Raw genomic sequence first — 22,697 nt, forward strand, 5'->3', positions numbered from 1 at the left:
ATCACATATGATCTTCACAGTGCAGAGAACACAAATTAGCATCCATTACTATAATGAAATAATTTGTTAGTTTGACATGCTACAGGGAACTATGTACCTGCACATTAATGCTGTGGAAAGACTTCCTGTTCACATAGTCTCCTTCATTTACTGAAGGAGCAATGATTGGAATGTGAGTGCCATCTGTACAGCCAATCACGCCTGGGAACCCTGAAAATAAATGTGCAATTTAAGTAGTAGTCCAAGTATCACCACATCATACATTAAGTTTTGGTCATCCTGATACCTGCAATTTTGTGGCATCCCTCTTTGATAAATCTTGTGGGTCTATGACCGGGGAACACCACAGACGAGTACAGGAGACGTTTCAGTGCAACTGTAACATTCCTGACTGCCCGACAGACGGTAGCCTTGGAAACGTGCTCAGCGTCACCAATATTATACAGAAAGCTCCCGTTTGCAAGAAACCGAAGTGCAATACAAATAATATGCAATGAACTGAGAGCATGTCCGCGATGTGTCACATGCGTAATATATGGCCTGAGGATGTTATCCAAATAAATTATAGATTGTGCTGAGAAACGGTAACGTTCGCACAGAAAATCATCAGGAAATGATAAAATGTCCAAACGCGCTCTGATCACTCTCTCCCGGCGGAGAGCTCTGCGGAGAATTTGGGCTTCACGATCTACTGGCTCTTCAAGGAAGTGGCACGCCATGTCCGACACTTCCTACTGTCAGGTTTCCGACAAAGGGGCGGAGACAGTCAGGGTTAGTTGTAGTAAACCTGCTAGGGGGCAGGTTAGCTTCACGGCGTGTGTCGTCATAGTGACTCACTCAGGCTGCAGCTGAACTCGCTTTATGAAACCGAAAACCCAGAGTTTTCGTTAACTCAGGGAATACTTACTCAGTTTTTCCACTAAACCGGCTTCCTGAAACAGGGCCCAGATGTACACACTGGAACTCTTTGCCATGTTGCTGTCTGTGTTTATTGTGCTATGGTGTGTTGTATCTGTGCATTCCTGTATTATCCTTCTGTGTTACACATTTCGATGTTTTTCCCTCGCTACCTAGCCTGACCTGTCTCCCCAATGTGATGTTTGTGTATTGTATGTACGGTCGGCAAGGTCTGTCATCTCGGCTGTGGGCAAAAGACCTGCAACTGACAAATAAAGGCCATCTCATCATCATCACTGTGGGGCGAGGGTGTAAACACGTGGATTCAACTCTGGAGTCAGAAGTTGGTCTCAAGTCTTTTCTTTTAACATGACGTACATTATGGGATAAAGGAGAATCCGATCAATGGCCATCTTTGTTGTGGCTGTCTGTTGCATTATCATTTCCTGCTCAGTGTTTTGTTCTCTTGATTTTTCACTGAAATAAAGCTGCAGCAGATAGGGATGGGTATCGAAAACCTGTTCTTGTTGAGAACCGGTTCCTACTGTTTCACTTCCTTGGGATTGTTTGCCATTTTTGCAAACGATTCCCTTATCGATTCCAGTCGCCCCGAATGACGTCATCATGTTGCGGAGCGTCATTTACCTGGCAGGAAACACGGCGCCTAACACTCAAAAGTTTGGTTATACTTTACGAGAACGGATGACAACAGGGCAACTTGCAATACTTGCAAAGTAGATATTTCATTTAAGGGAGGAAACACTACGAACATGCAAAAGCGTTTGCTCACAAACACGCGATGACCTTAAATGAATGTCGTGTTTTTAATTCTGGACTCGTGAATCTCAACCAGCAGCAGCGGTAACGTTTGCACGTCCTCTCCCGTTAATGCGGCAGGTAAATAATCAACTATTATGTTAGCGCGATCTGCCTTATTACAAACCTGCCATTACTGTGCATTTAGTGACCATGATGAGAGAGACAGAGTCTGGCTCAGATGCTGGCAGTTCTCGCTGCAGTCTGCCGGTAGCGTCTCCTTTCAGGCAGGATAGACGAACGTCACCGAGCAGTGACTCAGTTTGTGGTCAAAGGTTTGCACCCGTTTGCCACAGAAGATGATTTTCAGTAAGTGTGTTTAATTGTAGGCAGGGACATTACTGGATATTCTTGTGTAATTGCTACAGAATAATTGATGTTATACTTTGTTATTGCTACAGAAGAATATTTATTTTATTATTTTACATTTACATTTTTTTTCCTGGGGATCCTGTGACACCCATTGAAGAGCCGTAGGCTGGATCTCTTAAGATCTCACTGTTGGGTTTGTAAGGCCATGTTACTCCTAAATGTCTGTCTTGTTCAAAGAGAAGATATAAAACAAAGTCCTAAGCTAATCAACCTTAGTGTTCTCCTTTTTTTTAAAAGAATCGAATCGTTAAACAGAATCGAAACTGGAATCGGAATCATGAAAATCTTATCAATCCCCATCCCTAGCAGCAGAGCTGGTGACGTTCCTCTGAGTGTTCATGCCGGGCTGTTAAATCCTCCTGTGTGTGTGTGGGGGGGGGGGGGGAGCAAAGCTCCCACAATCTGGGGTGAAATCGATGAAGCCTGCTGGCACCGAGCAGCTGGATCACAGGAGCATGATGGGAAAATGTTGCTGTGTGCCAGCTGGCTCGCTGGACCCTCATCTTATCTATGCGTGGATTCATTAACTGATGAACATGTGTCAGGTAAGTAAGCCACTTAACCGCATGTAAGCCAGGAAGTGGTTTATTTATGGCAGCTTTTATTGGCTGCTGAGCACGTCCTGCATCATCCCGTTACAGTAACCATCGGACCCGTAACGGGCAGGTTTGGAAGGACTTGGAGCGCAGAGCACATGGACAGATAGGGTGGCATAGAGTCATTTCAGTAACACAAATTTACGCAAAAATGTACACATCGAACACGCGCCTCCTTCGTCTTAAACAACAACGTTTCAAATAATTATTCAAATCCATTCAGGCTGAATAATGAATGAATTTCGAGTTTGTACAACTCTGCCGACAAAGTTTGGAAGCTGAAATTTTAAATTAGAACAGAATGCAGTCATTTGTAAATTATCTGAAATTATCTGACTTGAAATGAAATGCTGAAAGGCAGAAAATGTGACATTTATGAAGATGTTACTGGGATGAGTGTCTGGAAAACTTTCTCTGGTTCGTCATAAATCATCAGGACTGACTTCACGCCAACACTAAGCTGTCTAAAGAACCAGCGGAGGAACCACATCGGTCCGTCTGAAAGGTTACAGAGACAGAAAACATGTGCTCAACCTTCCCAGGACCGACCAGCCAACAGCAAAGACCTGCAGGCCGTTTGAGTCTCGTCACATCTGCATCAGACGAACAGCGTTTCATAAAGAGAGCGTCCAGCAGCAGCCGCGGCGGTGGTGCTGTGATGGTCTGGGCTGCTCTGCTGCTTTAATGAATTAAATCTGATTCATAAGAAGTGTCGGCTCAGAGACGGCGACAGCTGCGCGTTTCATGTTCGTCCTAGAAGACGCGCTGGAGAGGAAGTCAGTGTCTCTGCTCGGAGACTGGATGGACGTTTTTTCCTCTCACTGAGCTTTTTAACCTCCGTGAAACTTTGCCTCATCTTAGCTTGAAACAAAAATAACTCATTGGCTGCTGTAGCAGGAGTTTAAAGTGATTTTCTTCTCGAGGTTTTACTGTCATAACGCATTCAGAATAAGAACTAATAACTCAGGACGATGAAAATAATATACTGCCAATAGAGTGTGTGTGTGTGTGTGTGTGTGTGTGTGTGTGTGTGTGTGTGTGTGTGTCACCCCACCGTGAGCCTCGTGCACCTGCTGACAGCTAACAGCGCATCAGTTTGTTTGTTTTTTTTAGTTGTTGTTTTTGTTTGGGAGGAAGCTAAAAAAACACTGAGCGCGCGTCTCTCTCTCTCTCTCTCTCTCTCTCTCTCTCTCTCATAAATATCAGGAACGCGCCTCCGCGGGCACCAGCAGCATTTAAAGCGCGTTGCGCGCACACGGCCCGCCAGTCTACCCTCGGCGGCCGTCGGGACCATGCGCACGAGGAGCTCCGGGCAGCTCGCCGCGCCGGCACCCCGTCTTGTGCCCTCGCGCGGGACGTGACGCTCACAGGCGGCATGGCGGAGCCGTGGAACCAGAGCGCCGCGTGGAACCGCTCCTCGGCGGGCACGAGCCGTTTCAGCAGCCTGGACGACATCGACGTGCCCGCGGACGGCTCCCCGGCGCTGCGCATTCTCATCTCGGCAGTGTACTCGCTGGTGTGCGCCGCGGGGCTGTTGGGAAACTTGCTCGTCTTCTTCCTGATGAAGGCGCGCGGCGGCCGGAAGAAGCGCTCCAGCATCAACCTGTTCATCCTCAACCTGGCCGTCACGGACTTCCAGTTCGTGCTCACGCTGCCGTTCTGGGCCGTGGACACTGCGCTGGACTTCAGCTGGCCGTTCGGCAGCGCCATGTGTAAGATAGTGCTGACAGTCACCGTCATGAACATGTACGCGAGCGTCTTTTTCCTCACGGCTATGAGTGTCACGCGCTACTGGTCGGTGGCCTCGGCGCTGAAGGACCGGACCCGGCGGCGTGTGTGCCCGGTGCGGTGGGTTATCGCCGCGCTATGGCTGTCCGCGGCGCTCGCGTCCCTGCCCACGGCGATCTTCTCCACGGTGAAGAGCGTTGCCGGCGAGCGCCTGTGCCTGCTCGCCTTCCCGGATGGCCAGGCGTGGCTCGCGCTGCACCACCTGCAGAAGATCCTCGTGGCCTTTGTGTTCCCCATGCTCATCGTCAGCGCGTGCTACCTGCTGCTGTTGCGCTTCGTGCGTCTGCGCAGCATGAACAACAACCAGGTGAAGCGCAGGTCCAGGGTCACGCGGTCCGTCACCATCGTGGTCCTGTCGTTCTTCGTGTGCTGGATGCCGAACCACGCCATCACCTTCTGGGGCGTGCTGGTAAAGTTCAACGTGGTCAACTGGGACAAGACCTTCTACATGGTGCATACATACGTGCACCCGGTGACCGTGTGCCTCGCGCACACCAACAGCTGCCTGAACCCGGTGCTGTACTGCCTCATGCGCCGGGAGTTCCGGAAGAAAATGAAGGACCTCTTCTGGAGGATCTCCTCTCCCTCGGGGCCGAGCACGTGCCACCTGCGGCCGTTCTCGGGGACGGTAAGGGCGGAGCCGGATGACACGCAGGTGGCCATCCCGCTGAACAACGTGGAGACGGAGAACTGCCGCCTGTCGGTGCTCACGGACCAGTGCGCCACGGACGCGATGCGCAGGTGAAGAGATGCAGAGGACGTGACGTGTTTTGCTCGACGGGCGGCTCCGGACTTTTGTGACTTTGCATCAAAGGGATTTATAAACGCTCACAGTCTGAAGCTGTGGCGTGGACAGAGAGCGGGGCCGTGCGTAAATACGCGGCGGCGCGTAAAAGCGCACAGAACCATCTCTGTCCTGAGACGTGTTCAGGATCAGTTCTCTGTGCAGACTTGATGCTGGGGGTTGTCGGGTGAGGGTCATGCTGCTTCTGCTGCTTCACGCGTTCTTCTGTGGAGTGTTTTTGGCGCTCGTGGCTGCTGTGTGTTCTGTAACTACATGAATGTAAAAAAAAAATCTAAAGAAACCTTAAAAACATGTTTCAGAATAAAAGTATTAGTGTTGGCATCAGTGTCGTTGCTGTTTGGTGACCGCGGGCAGGCAGGGGAGGGGTCCGGTCCACTGACTGCTTGCTCGCTCACATGACTCACAGGCGCGCGCTTGCAGTTCCTCTCTCTCCATCTCGGCAGTGTTCATGGAGAGGAACCAGGGAAACGTCGGAAACGCTGATAAACGACCGCGCTGTGGACTTTCTGTGACCCCGCATATGTTTTATAGTGTGGATAGTTTCCTTTGCCGGTGACGGCAGCAGTAATTAAAACCTGATGTCTGGATCCATCAGCGCGCACAGCCTCTGCTCTCCACACGGAAAAGTACTCAGGATGTTTTCCTCTCAGAACCCACGGGAGCTGGGAGGTACTGGATCCTGAGTTTAGAAGCGTCAGATTTTCTGCCGAACCGGGGATCATGTTCTCTGTCCGTGTTTTCGCTCCGTCCGGTCCTAGAAGTCCTCGTTCGCTGTGAATGCGCGGAAGGTTTTGGACCTGAGCAGAAATCTTACTGAAGCGCATCACATTAAAATCTGGAGCTTAATTTCAGGTAACATACACAAGAAAGGCACAGACGTGACATGAATTTAACCGTGTAGATCACAGCCAGCAGAGAAAGATCGGGTCGTAAATATGGAAAATCAAATTCACATATACACATGAGTCTCAAATAAATGATTTTCATTATAATTGACCATAAAAATGACGCGTGTGACCAGGGCCCTGTTTCAGGAAGCCGGTTTGGAAAACTCAGAGTGAAAAACGATACTCAGGGTTGAGTAACCCTGAACTGTCCAACTCGGAATATTCGGTTTCAGAAAGGCTGATAACAATTAGTTCAATCAACGCGGAGTTGCTTTAACTCCAAGTGAAGCGCGCGGACGAGGATACATAAAGCCCTGATAAGCGGAGCACAGATTAAGCGAGTCACCATGGAGACAGAGGGAAAGAAGGCGCGGTCAATGTATTTCACAGCGCTTGAGGCCGAAATTCTGATGGCAGCATATGCCGATAACATGCAAATTCCGCGGAAAAAAGTAACACAGCCTCAGCTGCGAAAGAAAGCGAGCATGCATGGCAAAACATAGCCGACAGAGTCAATGCGTGAGTGTTAATTTAAACATTGATCGAGGGATTTCCACCCATTTAACACGTTATTTTATCATATGTTATTTTATTTGTTATTTTATACATTTTATTTTGTGATGTGATGTGAGCGCAGGTGCAACCCAACAGGCCCCAAACGTGCCTGGCAGCAAGTAAAAATGAAATATAAAAATATAGTCCAAACAGGTAAGGTGTAATTGTATTATGAGCCATAGTGCTTGGTCTGTTTGTCCCATGTAAATCAATTGCAGTTAGAGGCTACATTAATTTTCTTTCTGTAAGCACTTATTGAAATTATCTGAGCACATTACAAGTACATATTTGCTTACTCTGTATGCTCAAATGTGGCCCGTTATAGCCAACAGAAAAAAAGCGGAGGCCCGAAAAACAGGTGGGGGTCCTCCACCACCACCACTCACAGAGGCTGAGCAGTTGGCCCTCAGCCAAAACAGTGGGCGCCCTGTGGCCGAAGGCATCTCTGCGGGGACATCCTCTGAGGCAATAACCCCGCAAGACACAAGTGCCTACATAAGGGGTAAATTCAAAATAATACATGATGTGCATACATCCTTTCTTCACAGTCACCTTTGCAGTGCTACTCATTCATTTGATAAACTCTTTACCATAATGGATTATTTTGTAGTGAAGTTATTTTCCGACTGATTTTGCCTTCCCTCAGTCTTGGTTGTCTTTGAGAGCATAATGACAATGAAGTGTAAGGTGCTTGGTATGTTTGTTAATTGCCATTTGGTCCCTTGTAAGTTATAAGTGACCTGTATAAACCTCATATTCTATCAGTTGATGGTGATGGTGTACTGCATCTGGTGCAGCCTCCTGTTGAGCCAGACCAACATGCAGTTGTGAGTAATACTCCACAGATTATATGAGGTTACAGTAGAACAGCAATGTTGTCTATTTCTTTACTACAGGAAAAATAATGAAGAAACATTGACAGCTGTTACAGAGGAGGAAGCAACAGAGACACTTTATGAGGTTTACATCTTTTAATACTTTGTGTACAGGAAATACAGGCGACCAATAAAGCCAGTTGAACAAAAAATCTGTTTATTCGTCTTTCAACATGTTGAGGTGATGGGTCAAAGGAAATGATTGTGACATATGGTGTCTCTGACTGCGCTTCCATCTTGTATGTCCGTGCGAGGGTCAGGATGTTCATGGTTTGGATCACTGCTGATGTTTGGTTCAGAAGGACAGTGTTCTCCTCTAATTGTGGCAATGTTGTGAAGAATCACACATGCCACAATAATGTCACATGCCCTTTCTGGGGTGACCCTGAGTCTTTGCAGGCACTGGAACCGGGCCTTAAGCATTCCGATAGTCATTTCAATTCTGGCTCTTGTCCTGCAATTAGCCAGATTATATCGCTGCTGTGGGCCCGGTTCAGGGTCAGAGTAAGGGGTAAACAAATAGGGTAAACATGGATACCCCCTATCACCAAGCAAGTAGCCAGTGAACTCTCCTAAGACAGAAGGATACACTTCAGTTCAAATGTCCCTGAAGCAATTGGTCTTTATATATTTTAAAGTATTCTCAACTCACCATGTCCAAATTTTGTGCTCAGTGTACATTCACGGAATATTTGTGAGTCATGGACAGAGCCTGGCCACTTGGCTTCCACATTTGTGATAATGTTGGCAGCATCACATATGATCTTCACAGTGCAGAGAACACAAATTAGCATCCATTACTATAATGAAATAATTTGTTAGTTTGAAATGCTACAGGGAACTATGTACCTGTACATTAATGCTGTGGAAAGACTTCCTGTTCACATAGTCTCCTTCATTTACTGAAGGAGCAATGATTGGAATGTGAGTGCCATCTATACAGCCAATCACGCCTGGGAACCGTGAGAATAAATGTAAAATTTAAGTAGTAGTTCAAGTATCACCACATCATACATTAAGTTTTGTTCATCCTGATACCTGCAATTTTGTGGCATCCCTCTTTGATAAATCTTGTGGGTCTATGACCGGGGAACACCACACACGAGTACAGGAGACGTTTCAGTGCAACTGTAACATTCCTGACTGCCCGACAGACGGTAGCCTTGGAAACGTGCTCAGCGTCACCAATATTATACAGAAAGCTCCCGTTTGCAAAGAAACTGAGTGCGATACAAATAATATGTAATGAACTGTTGAAATCTCCCAATTCTTTGAATCTTTGGGCTGAAGGAGGGACAATACTCGGTGTATCAATGCTCAATCAACAATCATTTATTTCCATACAATTCAACAGTCAGAGCATTACAACGTCCGGACGGGAGAGATGCTACCAGAGGGTCAGGCACATGTCTCAAAATGGTGACGGGTTGCTCAGCTTTTTATAGTCTCTAGTGGCCCCCAGCTAGTCGTAAAAGCCAAAACATCACATTTTTTCTCTGTTACGGCGCCTAAGTTATGACCTCGGTAGTTGTTTCTCTGCTTTCTGTAAGGTGGGGGTGTGGAATGTGGTCTATCTATCTCCCCTGTCTTTAGACACAGAGTCTCCTGCTTACAACCTTCTCTTCATGATTCAACAATTAAGCATGTCAAGAAAACAGTGTAACACATTCCCAGCAGATCAAGGATACAGAGTGATGCACATTTATCTAATGAACTAATATGTGAATATGTTCTGTTAACTCAAAAGTATAATGAGAACTACACTACATACAGCTCACACACTCTATATTAAAGGGTATAATGTGATCTACAGCAGTATTCTAATTCACCTACTTTGATTACATATATAAGGTAACATATAATAACAGAATAATCTAATAGAACTGAGAGCATGTCCGCGATGTGTCACATGAGCAATATTAGGCCTGAGGATGTTATTCAAATAAATTATAGATTGTGCTGAAAAACGGTAACGTTCACACAGAAAATCATCAGGTAATGATAAAATCAATCAATCAATCAAAATTTATTTATATAGCACATTTTTAAGACCGAAGTACACCAAAGTGCTTTCCATTAAAATCGCAGTACAAATAAAATCACAATAAAATATAAATTACAAATATATAAAATATAAGATAATTACATTATCTAAATACAGAGCCAGATGTAAATTACCCTAATTTGCCTTAAATGCCAGATCAAACAAATACGTTTTTAAACGTGATTTAAAAGACTGAATGGAATCTGACGCGCGAATATGAAGAGGGAGAGTATTCCATAGCCTGGGTGCAGCAACGGCAAAGGCACGGCCTCCTCTGGTCTTCAGCCGAGACCTAGGTTGCACCAAGAGCAGTTGGCCCGATGATCTTAGTGCTCTCTGAGGGCTGTACAGACAGAGGAGATCAGCTAAGTAGTCAGGTGCCATATTGTTCAAAATTTTATAAGTAAACAATAGAATATTAAAATCAATTCGATATTTGATAGGAAGCCAGTGTAAATTTTTCAGAACAGGGGTGATAGAGTCAAACTTTCTAGTGCCGGTCAAGAGACGTGCTGCGGCATTCTGGACCAGCTGCAGACGCTGCAGAAGGGAAGATTGTAGACCCAAGTAGAGAGAGTTACAATAGTCCAGTCTTGACATAATGAAAGCATGGATGAGTTTCTCCATATCTTTGTGTGGTATGTAGGGTTTAGCCTTAGAGATTAGGCGTAGTTGATGAAAGCTAGTTTTTACCACAGTAGAGACCTGTTTGTCAAGTTTGAAGGAACTATCCATGAAAACTCCAAGATTCCTGGCAGTATCAGTAAGGTAGTTAGCAACAGGCCCAAATGTGTCAGTCAATTGTCCCAGAGGCATATTTTGGTCAAAAACAATAATTTCTGTCTTCTTTCCATTTAAAGTAAGATGTAAATGTCCAAACACGCTCTAATCACTCTCTCCCGGCGGAGAGCTCTGCGGAGAATTTGGGCTTCAACATCTACTGGCTCTTCAAGGAAGGAGCACGCCATGTCTGACACTTCCTACAGTCAGGTTTCCGACAAAGAGGCGGAGAAGGTCAGGGTTAGTTGAAGTAAACCTGCTAGGGGGCAGGTTTACTTCATGGAGTGTGTCGTCATAGTAACTCACTAAGAATTAATCTAAACTCGCTTTGTGAAACCGAAAACCCAGAGTTTTCGTTAACTCAGGATATACTTACTCAGAGTTTGCACTAAACCGGCTTCCTGAAACAGGGCCCAGGTCGTCTGTTGTTTCACACCATGTTTCCAGGTCGCATGTATTCATGTCCAGGTTTGTTCATGTCAGGGTTCTTCATGTTGTGTTTTAGTTCACCCAGTTTAGGTTAAAGTTTAGTTTTGCATCAGTTTGCCTTGCCCCTTTCTTTGTACCCTTCTATCAGCCTTATTGAACTGCTGGAGTGATGATGTCCTATGACATCATCACTCCATAAGCCAATGAGATTATCACATGACAGTTTTGAATGGGGATATTTCTTTTGAACTGTTTTCAATTTAACGTAATATTTAAGTGTTTCTTAGTTTTAGACTAGCTGGTTAGTCTATTTCAACGTTTTAAACCATGTCCCAGGGTTTTTACTTCACCATTGATGGGGTTTTAACAAGCAAATAAAAGACAGAGCTTAACTCTGTAAAGATTAGATGAAAAATACTCAAAGGATAAATTCAATTGGTTTATTATTTTCTTACATAAGTTGAAAAAAGTAAAACAAGTAACTACAGAAACAACAAAAGAAAAGTTAAACAAGCAAATAAGTAAATGAAGGGGGGAAAGGAGGAGGGGAGGAAACCCCAACAACCCCCTCTGAGCAAGCACGAGGCGACAGTGGGGAGGAAAAACTGCCTTTTAACGGGCAGAAACCTCCAGCAGAACCAGGCTCAGGAGGGGACAGTCAACTGCTGGGACTGGTTGGGGGGGGAGGGTGAAAAACGAAAAAAGATGAAGAAGGTGGAGAATATGTGTTAGGGGGGACAGGAGAGGTGCAAGGTAAGATGGATCACAGGTGGAGGAGGACGAGGCTAAATCATCTGAATAAGCGGCAGAACCAGCCTTTTTTCTTCTTTTTCAGGTATTTTTCCATGAGCTCCTTCTCCAGGATAAGGGTTCTCAGCTGATCGTTTGTTTCTGCATTCTGCTGCTCGAGTTGCTGGCATCTTTGCTTCATTTCTTTTAAGGTTGCTTGTTTTTTTCTAAGCTTTTCTTGCTTTTTGTTGTGCATCTCTTCTAACAGCTCATTTTTTCTCTGGATTTCTTGACTCGTACGCTGCAGGTCTTCATGCATTTTCTCTTGTTGTTGCTTTTGTGCCTGCATTTCAATTATTTGGCTCTTCAAGTCATTGGACTTCAACAACATCTCCTTAATGACCTTTGAGTGTTTTCTCTTCATTCCATCAATCCTACACTGCATCTCTGAACATCGTTTTTCCAGTATTTCCTTTTCTCTTTCCAGTTCAGGTGTTTCACAAAGTTCTAGCAATGCTAGATTCCTTCTCTCAAAGTCCTGGATAATACGTTGTTCTTCTTCCTGTTGCTTTCTTTCTTCAAGAAGCTCTTTATTTTTGCGCTTTATTTGACCAAACCTGACTATCAGATTGTTGTACAATTTCCGTGTGGCTTTGAGTTTGTCCTTCATTTGTATTTCCTTTTCTCTTTTCAGTTGAAGTGTTTCCTCATATTCTTTATTATAAAATTCTTGCAATTCTAGATGCCTTCTCTCAAAGTCCTGGATAATACGTTTTTCTTCTTCCTGTTGCTTTTTCTCTTCAAGAAGCTCTTTATTTTTGCGCTTTGTTTCACCACACTTGACTTTCAGATTGTTGTACAATTTCTGCATGGCTTTGAGTTCGTCCTGCATTTGTATTTCCTGTTCAGTCTTCTGTTGGTGGATTTTTTCAATTGTTTTCTCCGCTTCATTGAGCTTTCCTCGAAGCACCTGATTCTGTTTCTCAATGTTTTGGAGATCCCACTGTATCTCCTCAATATTAGCTTTCTTTCGTTGAAGCTGGGCAGATGTTTCTTTTAATTCAGCACTCTGTGTTCCTGATGAAAGAAAACGAGAAAAAATCTTCTCTCGTCCTTCATCAAACTTCACTCCCGAGCCCTCGTTGATCATTTTTATATCAGGCTGGCGTTGCTGTTTTTCTTCCAGGTCTTTATTTCGTGCTTCCAGTTGTCTGCACTTTTCCTCTAGTTGAAGCTTCTCTTCTTCAATTTGTTTAATTTTGTAATGTAGGTCAGATTTTTCCTTCTGACTTTCCTGTAATGCTCTTTGGACTGATAAGACACCATCCGTGGTAATTTCTCCTGGAGAGATTGGCCGCACAATTTCTCCTGGAGAGATTGGCCGGCCAGAACACAAAGGACAGGGAGCATAATCTTTTTGTCTTTGTTGGCCTTTTCGTGGAAGCATGTTGGAGCCCGTGCACAGTGACTCTGAAAAGGCTTAGAAATATTTCCAAATGTATCTCTGGTCGAACGTTTGAAGGCTGTGAACAAACTGATTAATTGCTGCTTCTGACCCCTATTTATAGACTTCAGATCAAAGGCAACAAAGTCCTTGTGACATCATCACTCCGTAAGCCAATCAGATTGTCACATGACATTTTAGAATGGGGATGTTTTGTTTTAAATTGTTTTCAAATGTAACTTTAGTGTTTCTTAGTTTAAGACCAGTTGGGCTAACACCCCCCCCCCCCCCCCATTTAGTTGATTCACATATTAATTGCCACAAACATGTCAATAATAAATTTTATGATAAATGTTTTTTCATTATCCTACTTTTATAAAAGGAAACATTATTTAAAGCAGCGGTCCCCAACCTTTTCTGCGCCACGGACCGGTTTATGCCCGACAATATTTTCACAGACCGGCCTTTAACCTGCAACCAAATCTGCAGCTCCATACAGCAATGTTACGACTTGGATTATATCTTATAACTCATAACTCTTATGTTAGCTCCCTCAGTAGCATACTGTCTGAAATATTCGACGGCTGCAATAATTCTTCAAGTGTTATTTTTTTCTTTGTATTCTAATTTCACCGAAGTTTACTAAACTCAACAAACTTAATATTACGTACCGGGACATTTATTCTCTCCTCATTTTCTTTCGCCGAAAATTGTTTTCTGACAAACCATCCTACTTTGGCAAAACGTCCTACCGTAAGTAGTTTATGCACATTTCTGCTGTCACAGAGTAATTCCAGCACCAATTTAAGTAGGTATGACGGTTTGCCACCTAACTTTGCCCATCAGAGTATACTTGTAGCTGTTATTAACAAAAGTAGGACGATTTGCCACTAAATTTTAGCCGTTTAAGTATGCTTGTAGGTGACATTCACAAAGGTAGGACGGTTTGGCACTGAATTTCGTGTTGTGCGCATGCGCAGAAACAATGGGTAGGATGGTTTGCCAGGTAGGATGGATTCCCAGAACACCGTCTTTCGTGCTTGGCTCTCCTACCTTTCCTAAGGTGATGCTCATAGTGCAGAAGCCGATGCTGCATTCACTTACACTCGGATATCTGAGCTTCACTGTGAAAACATGATCGTACATTTGATTGAATTTTATTGTTTTAGCTTCGGGGTGGCACCTGGGGTGGCCAGTCTGGTTGGGGCTGTGGCCCGTGCCCCCCCCCGCTGGACATGCCACTGAACTTCACACAATGATGTTAAATCAGTCAGTCTTGTCAGCTTTAACCAGTCAGTCAGTTCCCCATTCTTTTTTAAATTCTCACACACCAGAAACTCACAATCAGCTCACTCATTTAGGCCACAGACACGTTTTATTCAGTTTTCCTTCTTTCCCTTCATCATAAAACACGTGACATGTTGTCATGCACTTCACAAAACAAGTTTGTTCTTATGTGTTCAGTATTGTGTATCTGGGTGCAGGGTTCACTCGCACATCAAAACAGGAAACTCAGTGTTTTAGAGTCTCCAACACATCCCATTCACTTGTGCTAAAATTCAGTCACCTTTCCTTAATCTAATTATGATCAGCTAATTTGCATATCAGCTACCATCCCACCAAGTTGACAGGACAACAGAAATGCATGTTCAAAATGTTATCACAAAAATAGAATTTCCCTCATACAGTAAATTACTTGTGCTGCATCAGACAGAAAGCATCTCCCAATTTACTATATTAACAACTAAATTTATTGTCTGATCACTGGTTGTTCAAACCAGAATCTTTTTCCCCACAAAAGTTAAACTGTTGTCCTGCAGCCTACAGAGTTAATTTGTCAGCATTGGATAAATTCAGCATTTGGTAACAAGCTGATTTTCATTGCATGTGTGTGTGTTATTAGGCAGGTTTAATCGATGTCTGAGGAGCTGCATCTCCAGCAGAACATGTTGTTAAAGCTGCCTTTCCTACACACTTGTTTGCTATTATTTGATCTTTTTTTTTTTTTAAACTAATTTGCTATTAGTCCAATGGTCTTTGCATCACTTTTCATCACACTAAGTGACTTGGACAAGATGACAAGCAGAATCTCATGCTTAAGATGCCGTCTGGTCTTCATGAGTATCATTGTATGTGTATATGCATGTAGGGTTAGCATGGTTAATGCATTTTCTGTATGTTTTTGTGTTCCTCTGTCATCAAATTTTCATTATTCTCATCACTGCTTAAAACAACACACATCTCTCTGTTTTTTTTAAACTGTCCTTTTCTCCAAAACAGAAAGTAGCGTTACAGTTGTTTCAGACTGAGAAACACCAAACACTCTTCATGTTATCATTCATACTTCATCCACACAAATATTTTATTTCTTTTTGTCCACTGGGCAGGTGACCTGCAGAATCATGTCTGCCCCAGCTGGATACCTTTTCACACACACCGTGATGCCAGACACACTCACTTCTGCTTAGCGCACAATTTCACTTCATTCGTCAACGATCCACACACCACGTACTGCCCAATAAATACTTTGCAGTGTATTTCACCCTTGGACTTCTTTTACGTTTGCGGCAGGAAACGCGACTTACCCCAAAACCCAGGCTACGTGTACACAACAGATCACAGAATTCTAGTTTCTAGGTATGTGTCTGTGTGTATGCGTGTGCATGTGTGTGTGTGTTTGGGCGTGCGTGTGCATGTGAGTGTGTGTTTGGGCGTGCGTTTGTGTGACCTCCTGGGCTCTATTTCAGGAAGCCGGTTTGGAAAACTCAGAGTGAAAAACGATACTCAGGGTTGAGTAACCCCGAACTGTCCAACTCGGAATATTCGGTTTCAGAAAGGCTGATAACAATTAGTTCAATCAACGCGGAGTTGCTTTAACCCCAAGTGAAGCGCGCGGACGAGGATACATAAAGCCCTGATAAGCGGGGCACAGATTAAGCGAGTCACCATGGAGACGGAGGGAAAGAAGGCGCGGTCAATGTATTTTACAGCGCTTGAGGCCGAAATTCTGATGGCAGCATATGCCGATAACATGCAAATTCCGCGGAAAAAAGTAACACAGCCACAGCTGCAAAAGAAAGGGAGCATGCATGGCAAAACATAGCCGACAGAGTCAATGCGTGAGTGTTAATATAAACATTGATCGAGGGATTTCCACCCATTTAACACGTTATTTTATCATATGTTATTTTATTTGTTATTTTATACATTTTATTTTGTGATGTGATGTGAGCGCAGGTGCAACCCAACAGGCCCCAAACGTGCCTGGCAGCAAGTAAAAATGAAATATAAAAATATAGTCCAAACAGGTGAGGTGTAATTGTATTATGAGCCATAGTGCTTGGTCTGTTTGTCCCATGTAAATCAATTGCAGTTAGAGGCTACATTAATTTTCTTTCTGTAAGCACTTATTGAAATTATCTGAGCACATTACAAGTACATATTTGCTTACTCTGTATGCTCAAATGTGGCCCGTTATAGCCAACAGAAAAAAGCAGAGGCCCGAAAAACAGGTGGGGGTCCTCCACCACCACCACTCACAGAGGCTGAGCAGTTGGCCCTCAGCCAAAACAGTGGGCGCCCTGTGGCCGAAGGCATCTCTGCGGGGACATCCTCTGAGTCAATAACCCCGCAAGACACAAGTGCCTACATAAGGGGTAAATTCAAAATAATACATGATGTGCATACATCCTTTCTCCACAGTCACCTTTGCAGTGCTACTCATTCATTTGATAAACTCTTTACCATAATGGATTATTTTGTAGTGAAGTTATTTTCCGACTGATTTTGCCTTCCCTCAGTCTTGGTTGTCTTTGAGAGCATAATGACAATGAAGTGTAAGGTGATTGGTATGTTTGTTAATTGCCATTTGGTCCCTTGTAAGTTATAAGTGACCTGTATAAACCTCATATTCTATCAGTTGATGGTGATGGTGTACTGCATCTGGTGCAGCCTCCTGTTGAGCCAGACCAACATGCAGTTGTGAGTAATACTCCACAGATTACATGAGGTTACAGTAGAACAGCAATGTTGTCTATTTCTTTACTACAGGAAAATAATGAAGAAACATTGACAGCTGTTACAGAGGAGGAAGCAACAGAGACACTTTATGAGGTTTACATCTTTTAATACTTTGTGTACAGGAAATACAGGCGACCAATAAAGCCAGTTGAACAGAAAATCTGTTTATTCTTCTTTCAACATGTTGAGGTGATGGGTCAAAGGAAATGATTGTGACATATGGTGTCTCTGACTGCGCTTCCATCTTGTATGTCCGTGGGAGGGTCAGGATGTTCATGGTTTGGATCACTGCTGATGTTTGGTTCAGAAGGACAGTGTTCTCCTCTAATTGTGGCAATGTTGTGAAGAATCACACATGCCACAATAATGTCACATGCCCTTTCTGGGGTGACCCTGAGTCTTTGCAGGCACTGGAACCGGGCCTTAAGCATTCCGATAGTCATTTCAATTCTGGCTCTTGTCCTGCAATTAGCCAGATTATATCGCTGCTGTGGGCCCGGTTCAGGGTCAGGGTAAGGGGTAAGCAAATAGGGTAAACATGGATACCCCCTATCACCAAGCAAGTAGCCAGTGAACTCTCCTAAGACAGAAGGGTACACTTCAGTTCAAATGTCCCTGAAGCAATTGGTCTTTATATATTTTAAAGTATTCTCAACTCACCATGTCCACATTTTGTGCTCAGTGTACATTCACGGAATATTTGTGAGTCATGGACAGAGCCTGGCCACTTGGCTTCCACATTTGTGATAATGTTGGCAGCATCACATATGATCTTCACAGTGCAGAGAACACAAATTAGCATCCATTACTATAATGAAATAATTTGTTAGTTTGAAATGCTACAGGGAACTATGTACCTGTACATTAATGCTGTGGAAAGACTTCCTGTTCACATAGTCTCCTTCATTTACTGAAGGAGCAATGATTGGAATGTGAGTGCCATCTATACAGCCAATCACGCCTGGGAACCGTGAGAATAAATGTGCAATTTAAGTAGTAGTCCAAGTATCACCACATCATACATTAAGTTTTGGTCATCCTGATACCTGCAATTTTGTGGCATCCCTCTTTGATAAATCTTGTGGGTCTATGACCGGGGAACACCACAAACGAGTACAGGAGACGTTTCAGTGCAACTGTAACATTCCTGACTGCCCGACAGACGGTAGCCTTGGAAACGTGCTCAGCGTCACCAATATTATACAGAAAGCTCCCGTTTGCAAGAAACCGAAGTGCAATACAAATAATATGTACAGAACTGAGAGCATGTCCGCGATGTGTCACATGCGTAATATATGGCCTGAGGATGTTATCCACATAACTTATTGATTGTGCTGAGAAACGGTAACGTTCACACAGAAAATCATCAGGAAATGATAAAATGTCCAAACGCGCTCTGATCACTCTCTCCCGGCGGAGAGCTCTGCGGAGAATTTGGGCTTCACGATCTACTGGCTCTTCAAGGAAGTGGCACGCCATGTCCGACACTTCCTACTGTCAGGTTTCCGACAAAGGGGCGGAGACAGTCAGGGTTAGTTGTAGTAAACCTGCTAGGGGGCAGGTTAGCTTCACGGAGTGTGTCGTCATAGTGACTCACTCAGGCTGCAGCTGAACTCGCTTTGTGAAACCGAAAACCCAGAGTTTTCGTTAACTCAGGGTATACTTACTCAGTTTTTCCACTAAACCGGCTTCCTGAAACAGGGCCCAGATGTCCAAATGTGCTTGTTTACAATGTAACATTTGCTCGTGTTGGGCTCTTTGCTGTCTCGGCCCCTCTGCTCACTGAGATGATGCTCAGTGTTACTGACAACCTCAGCTGCCTCATTTAACCTGTTGTTAGTGAACTCTTCTCTTCCCGGAGAAGCAGTAAGCATGTGAAAGCTTCAGAATCAAACGTGAGGCATCTGCTTGGGATCATTGATGTTGCCGATCAAAACACGAGTGTTTCTAAAGCCGGGCTGAGTCCCACACTTTGTTTCAGGCATTTAACCCCCGATGTCTGAACTCTAATACAGTGAAGCTCTCAGACTTTACTGCACACACACACACACACACACACACACACACACACACACACACACCGCCTGGTTTCAGATATGGGGCTAACTGTGGATCTTTAGTTTAAACGTGTTTGAATGATCGCTCCTGGACTTTACCCACTCAGATGTGTTTCAGGTAGATTTCTGCTCATGTCCACACACACCTGTCCTTCAAAGATGCTTTCTGTCACTTCCTTTAAAAGATGTTTAAAACCTTCCAGATGAACTAAAGCTGTGAACAGAACCCGAAGAAACGACTGCTGTGACTTTTGAGCTCATATCTCAGATTTGAACAGAGTTTCTCTTCAGAGCAGCGAGGTGAGCGGATCGATCCAAGTATCTATAGCACTAATACCAACGCTGGTATCAGATCAGTATTTTTTATTTTAACACTGCCACTTGATGTTCATTTGATTTTAAATGAAAAGTGATCACCAAGCCTGCGGTATGAAACACATCTGAAGCTTCCTAAAGGCCTGTTTTACTGTGTGAACTCACACTGTGTTACGAATTTTCAGATTCATGACGATCCAGCTCATAAATCATGACTCTGCCTTATAAAGGCAGCTGTAGGGAGAGCACTGAGCTACTGGGATCTGTCATACTGTGTGTCGCATCAAAGCCAGAATGGACTACTTGCACTAACACTTCCGCGTTCTATGTAGTCCTGCTCCAGTGCTTCCGGTGCGGTTAAACCATGGCGACGTTCTACACTCGCTGCCTACAAGAGCTCCCAAAATTGAACATCACCGATGTTCATCGGATTTGCAGAGTGACGACTACCCCCGCCAGCAAATTAGATAAAGGATTTAAGTTATATGCTGCATCATATATACACAACTACGAAGGTAAGAAAACGTAAATTAACCGACAAAGAAACGCTAGCTAACGTCAAATGCAAACACTACGTTACTCCGCTATGTCCTTCATTTGATGTCAGTTCTCTACATTACATGTTTTCTTAAACGGTGTTTTATGTCGTCCTAAACTATAGTTGAGGTTTTCTTAACTAATGTCACTTTTGTAGTTAGACACTGTTATAATGGCGTTAGGTAGTTGGCTAACTATGGAGGTAGTTAACTACCTAATGCTACTCTTGCTAAGTGTAAAATATATATGTTTAAGACATGCTGAAATGAGTAATACAGAAATAATGCTAATGGTACTTGTATCTTTATTCAGTGTCCAATAAAGACAGGTTGTCAGGGGAGGTCGGTGTGAGAGCCCTGTGCTACAGGTCGATGAGGAAGAGTGAGGCACCACACAGACTAAGTGTAGGCAGGAAGCTGTGTAAAGTTGTTAATCCCCGTTCTGTGGGGTTCAGTTCATTTAAGCATTAGTTAAGTTCATTCCTAAAGGCCCATCAACTTGAATGTTTTCCTTGTCTCCCTGCTTTATCACTCCTAATTTGACTAGTCAGATAGTTAAATCAACGTGTGTTTGGGTGATCAGAAACATTTGACAACAAGTTAATACTGCAAATATACACAATCTAAGTTATTACAGTTATCAAGCATGGTTAAGTTGTTTTAATAGGGAGAGAAGGAAACACTAAGCATTCAGGAGGGTATGTAACCATAACACTGAACTATGTTCCTGTTCGGCTCTTCCATGAAGATGTTACATTTTTAATTTTCGTTCTTTCTTCTTAGATTAAGCTTCTGGATTCATCGCCGGTGATACTGACACATAGCCAGTGCTCCTGTGTGGCAGGCGCTGTTATGTGCAATCACACAGTGGCACTGCTCTTCCAAACAGCACACTACTCACAACTCAGAGTGCCGGTTGTCCCCCCTGTGCATAGCTGCACGGAATCTGAACAGCAATGGCACAAGCCACGGACAGTGGTAATTTAAATGAGGTTAAAGTTTTTGAATTAGTCCATGTTTACATATGAACAGCAACACCATCCATAGTAAATGTGTCTTCTGTTAGGGTGTGAGGCCAGGACCCATCAACTCCATGATCTTCACTAAGCCGGTACCAAATAGGATGGCGCAGACTGGAGTACGGTAATTAGATTTGTAAAATTTGGTTTCACGTGTTACAAATGTATGTTGCTATTTTTTTCATACATACATGTGTCAGAATAGGTATTAATTTACATACAACATTACACTTTCTGAAGACGGCTAACTCAGTCATGTACATATACATCCCAGTCTCTAACTTATGCACCACTGTTTTACACCTTTTAGTTTTTAGTTTAGTTGTTGTTCAGTATAACAACCTTCTTCCTTACATTATTGTCATTGATGTTTTCTTTAGGAGTGGCTTCTACAGAGGCATGGTGGGTCCGTTACCAGATCCCTGCTTGTTCAGAATAACGGAGGCATATGCAAAATTTAATATTGAGGACAGGCCACTTGTGACCACAATGAACATGAGACCTGACAAGCCCCTTGTGGAAAGTGCCTTTGGGCTGGTGCAGGAGGGCAGTGTTCTGTCATATCAGCAGCCGGTTTTGACAACCCGGTACATCACACTACACCGCGATGCACCACCAACACCGCACTTGCCTCTGGAGGGGTATGACATCTTGCCATCAGATTGTGTGTTTGTGTGCTCAGAAGAAGAGCTTCTGCATCTGAAAAGCTTGTCTGTAACTCTGGAAATGGCTCACAAAATAGAGGAAGCTACACGTGAGCAAAGCTCTTCGTCTGAGTGGCATCAGCTCCGCAGGCCCAGAGTGACTGCCTCTAGGTTTCGGGAGGTGTGTCACGTCAGAGGCCAGAGCTCGGCCGAGTCACTAGCAGAGCGTATATTGAAGGGAACAAGGCAGACAGCAGACATGAGGAGAGGAACTGAGATGGAGCCTGCAATAGCAGCAGAGTATAGTAGGCTAATGAATGTTAACTACTCACCCTGTGGTCTGGTCATTCACCCCATTGCTTGCTGCATCTCCTGATGGTGTTGTTTTTGACCCCAATGAATACCCCCAGTTTGGCTTCGTCGAATTCAAATGTCCCAATGTACAAAACTTTATTGACTGCAAATATGTGCAGATGGAATGTGGTACCCCTAAACTAAAAAAGAGCCACGCATATTACTGGCAAGTGCAAGGACAACTGCTCATCAGTGGGATGCAGTGGTGTGACTTTGTTGTGTGGGCACAAGAGGACTACCTAGTGCAAAGAATATACATGGATACAGATGTGCACAATGCAATCAGAGAAAAGGCAGACTACTTCTTTTTTTACATATATATGCCAAGATACCTGTGTTTGAAAAGATGAACAGTGAAAACAGCAAAAAGAAAAACAGATCCTTCAGGCTGGAACAAAATAACTGATGTTTTATTTTCAATATATTTCATGAATTCTTTTGTTGTTACATGTTACTTTTATGTGACATCAATAAACTGTTATTTAAGCAATGGCATCAATTTAATTTTTAAAAACACACATTAAAACGTTGAATTTGTGCAGAACTTATTTACATGGTAAGTATTTAAAACTCCATGCCTAGCATACTGATATACATTTAGACAATAACACAACTGAACTGTAGAAAATGACAAATGGTATTTTTGATGTTCCAAAAGCTCAATGTCACTTATGGTTTTAAAACGATTTAGTGATTTACTTTATAATTTTGATAAATAGTTTTGTTGAATCTGAA

The 22,697-nt window shown here is 43.7% G+C and overlaps 2 protein-coding genes across 3 annotated transcripts; both read left to right on the plus strand.

Annotated features, from left to right (window-relative positions):
* Window positions 1-4,014: 4,014 nt before the first annotated feature.
* rxfp3.3b (relaxin family peptide receptor 3.3b) lies at window positions 4,015-5,458 on the plus strand. Its single transcript, XM_085358847.1, has one exon. The coding sequence runs from the start codon at window positions 4,057-4,059 to the stop codon at window positions 5,212-5,214; it is 1,158 nt and encodes a 385-aa protein (XP_085214973.1). The 5' UTR covers window positions 4,015-4,056; the 3' UTR covers window positions 5,215-5,458.
* Window positions 5,459-19,747: 14,289 nt separating this feature from the next.
* Window positions 19,748-22,255, plus strand: LOC146629748 (uncharacterized). 2 transcript variants are annotated; one of them, XM_085358849.1, is made up of 5 exons: window positions 19,748-19,924; window positions 20,259-20,350; window positions 20,729-20,923; window positions 21,012-21,088; window positions 21,345-22,255. In XM_085358849.1, the coding sequence occupies exons 1-5, from the start codon at window positions 19,774-19,776 to the stop codon at window positions 21,982-21,984; spliced, it is 1,155 nt and encodes a 384-aa protein (XP_085214975.1). In that variant the 5' UTR covers window positions 19,748-19,773; the 3' UTR covers window positions 21,985-22,255. The 2 variants fall into 2 exon arrangements, with proteins under 2 accessions (XP_085214975.1, XP_085214974.1); XM_085358848.1 differs by lacking the exon at window positions 20,259-20,350 and having other exon boundaries at window positions 19,842-19,924.
* The last annotated feature ends 442 nt before the right edge of the window (window positions 22,256-22,697 follow it).

This window comes from Diplotaxodon limnothrissa, linkage group LG7 (assembly GCF_057381915.1).
Source record: "Diplotaxodon limnothrissa isolate DT_005_m linkage group LG7, D_limnothrissa_male_GT1.1, whole genome shotgun sequence".
NCBI classification, from domain to species: domain Eukaryota; kingdom Metazoa; phylum Chordata; class Actinopteri; order Cichliformes; family Cichlidae; genus Diplotaxodon; species Diplotaxodon limnothrissa.

Excerpts from the sequence above, each read along its gene's own strand:
- rxfp3.3b (XM_085358847.1), top strand. The coding sequence starts at position 4,057 with ATGGCGGAGCCGTGGAACCAGAGCGCCGCGTGGAACCGCTCCTCGGCG.
- LOC146629748 (XM_085358849.1), top strand. The coding sequence starts at position 19,774 with ATGGCGACGTTCTACACTCGCTGCCTACAAGAGCTCCCAAAATTGAAC. Across the intron at positions 20,351-20,728 it reads AGGCACCACACAGACTAAGT|ATTAAGCTTCTGGATTCATC; the intron begins GTAGGCAGGAAG and ends CTTTCTTCTTAG. Across the intron at positions 20,924-21,011 it reads GGCACAAGCCACGGACAGTG|GGTGTGAGGCCAGGACCCAT; the intron begins GTAATTTAAATG and ends GTCTTCTGTTAG.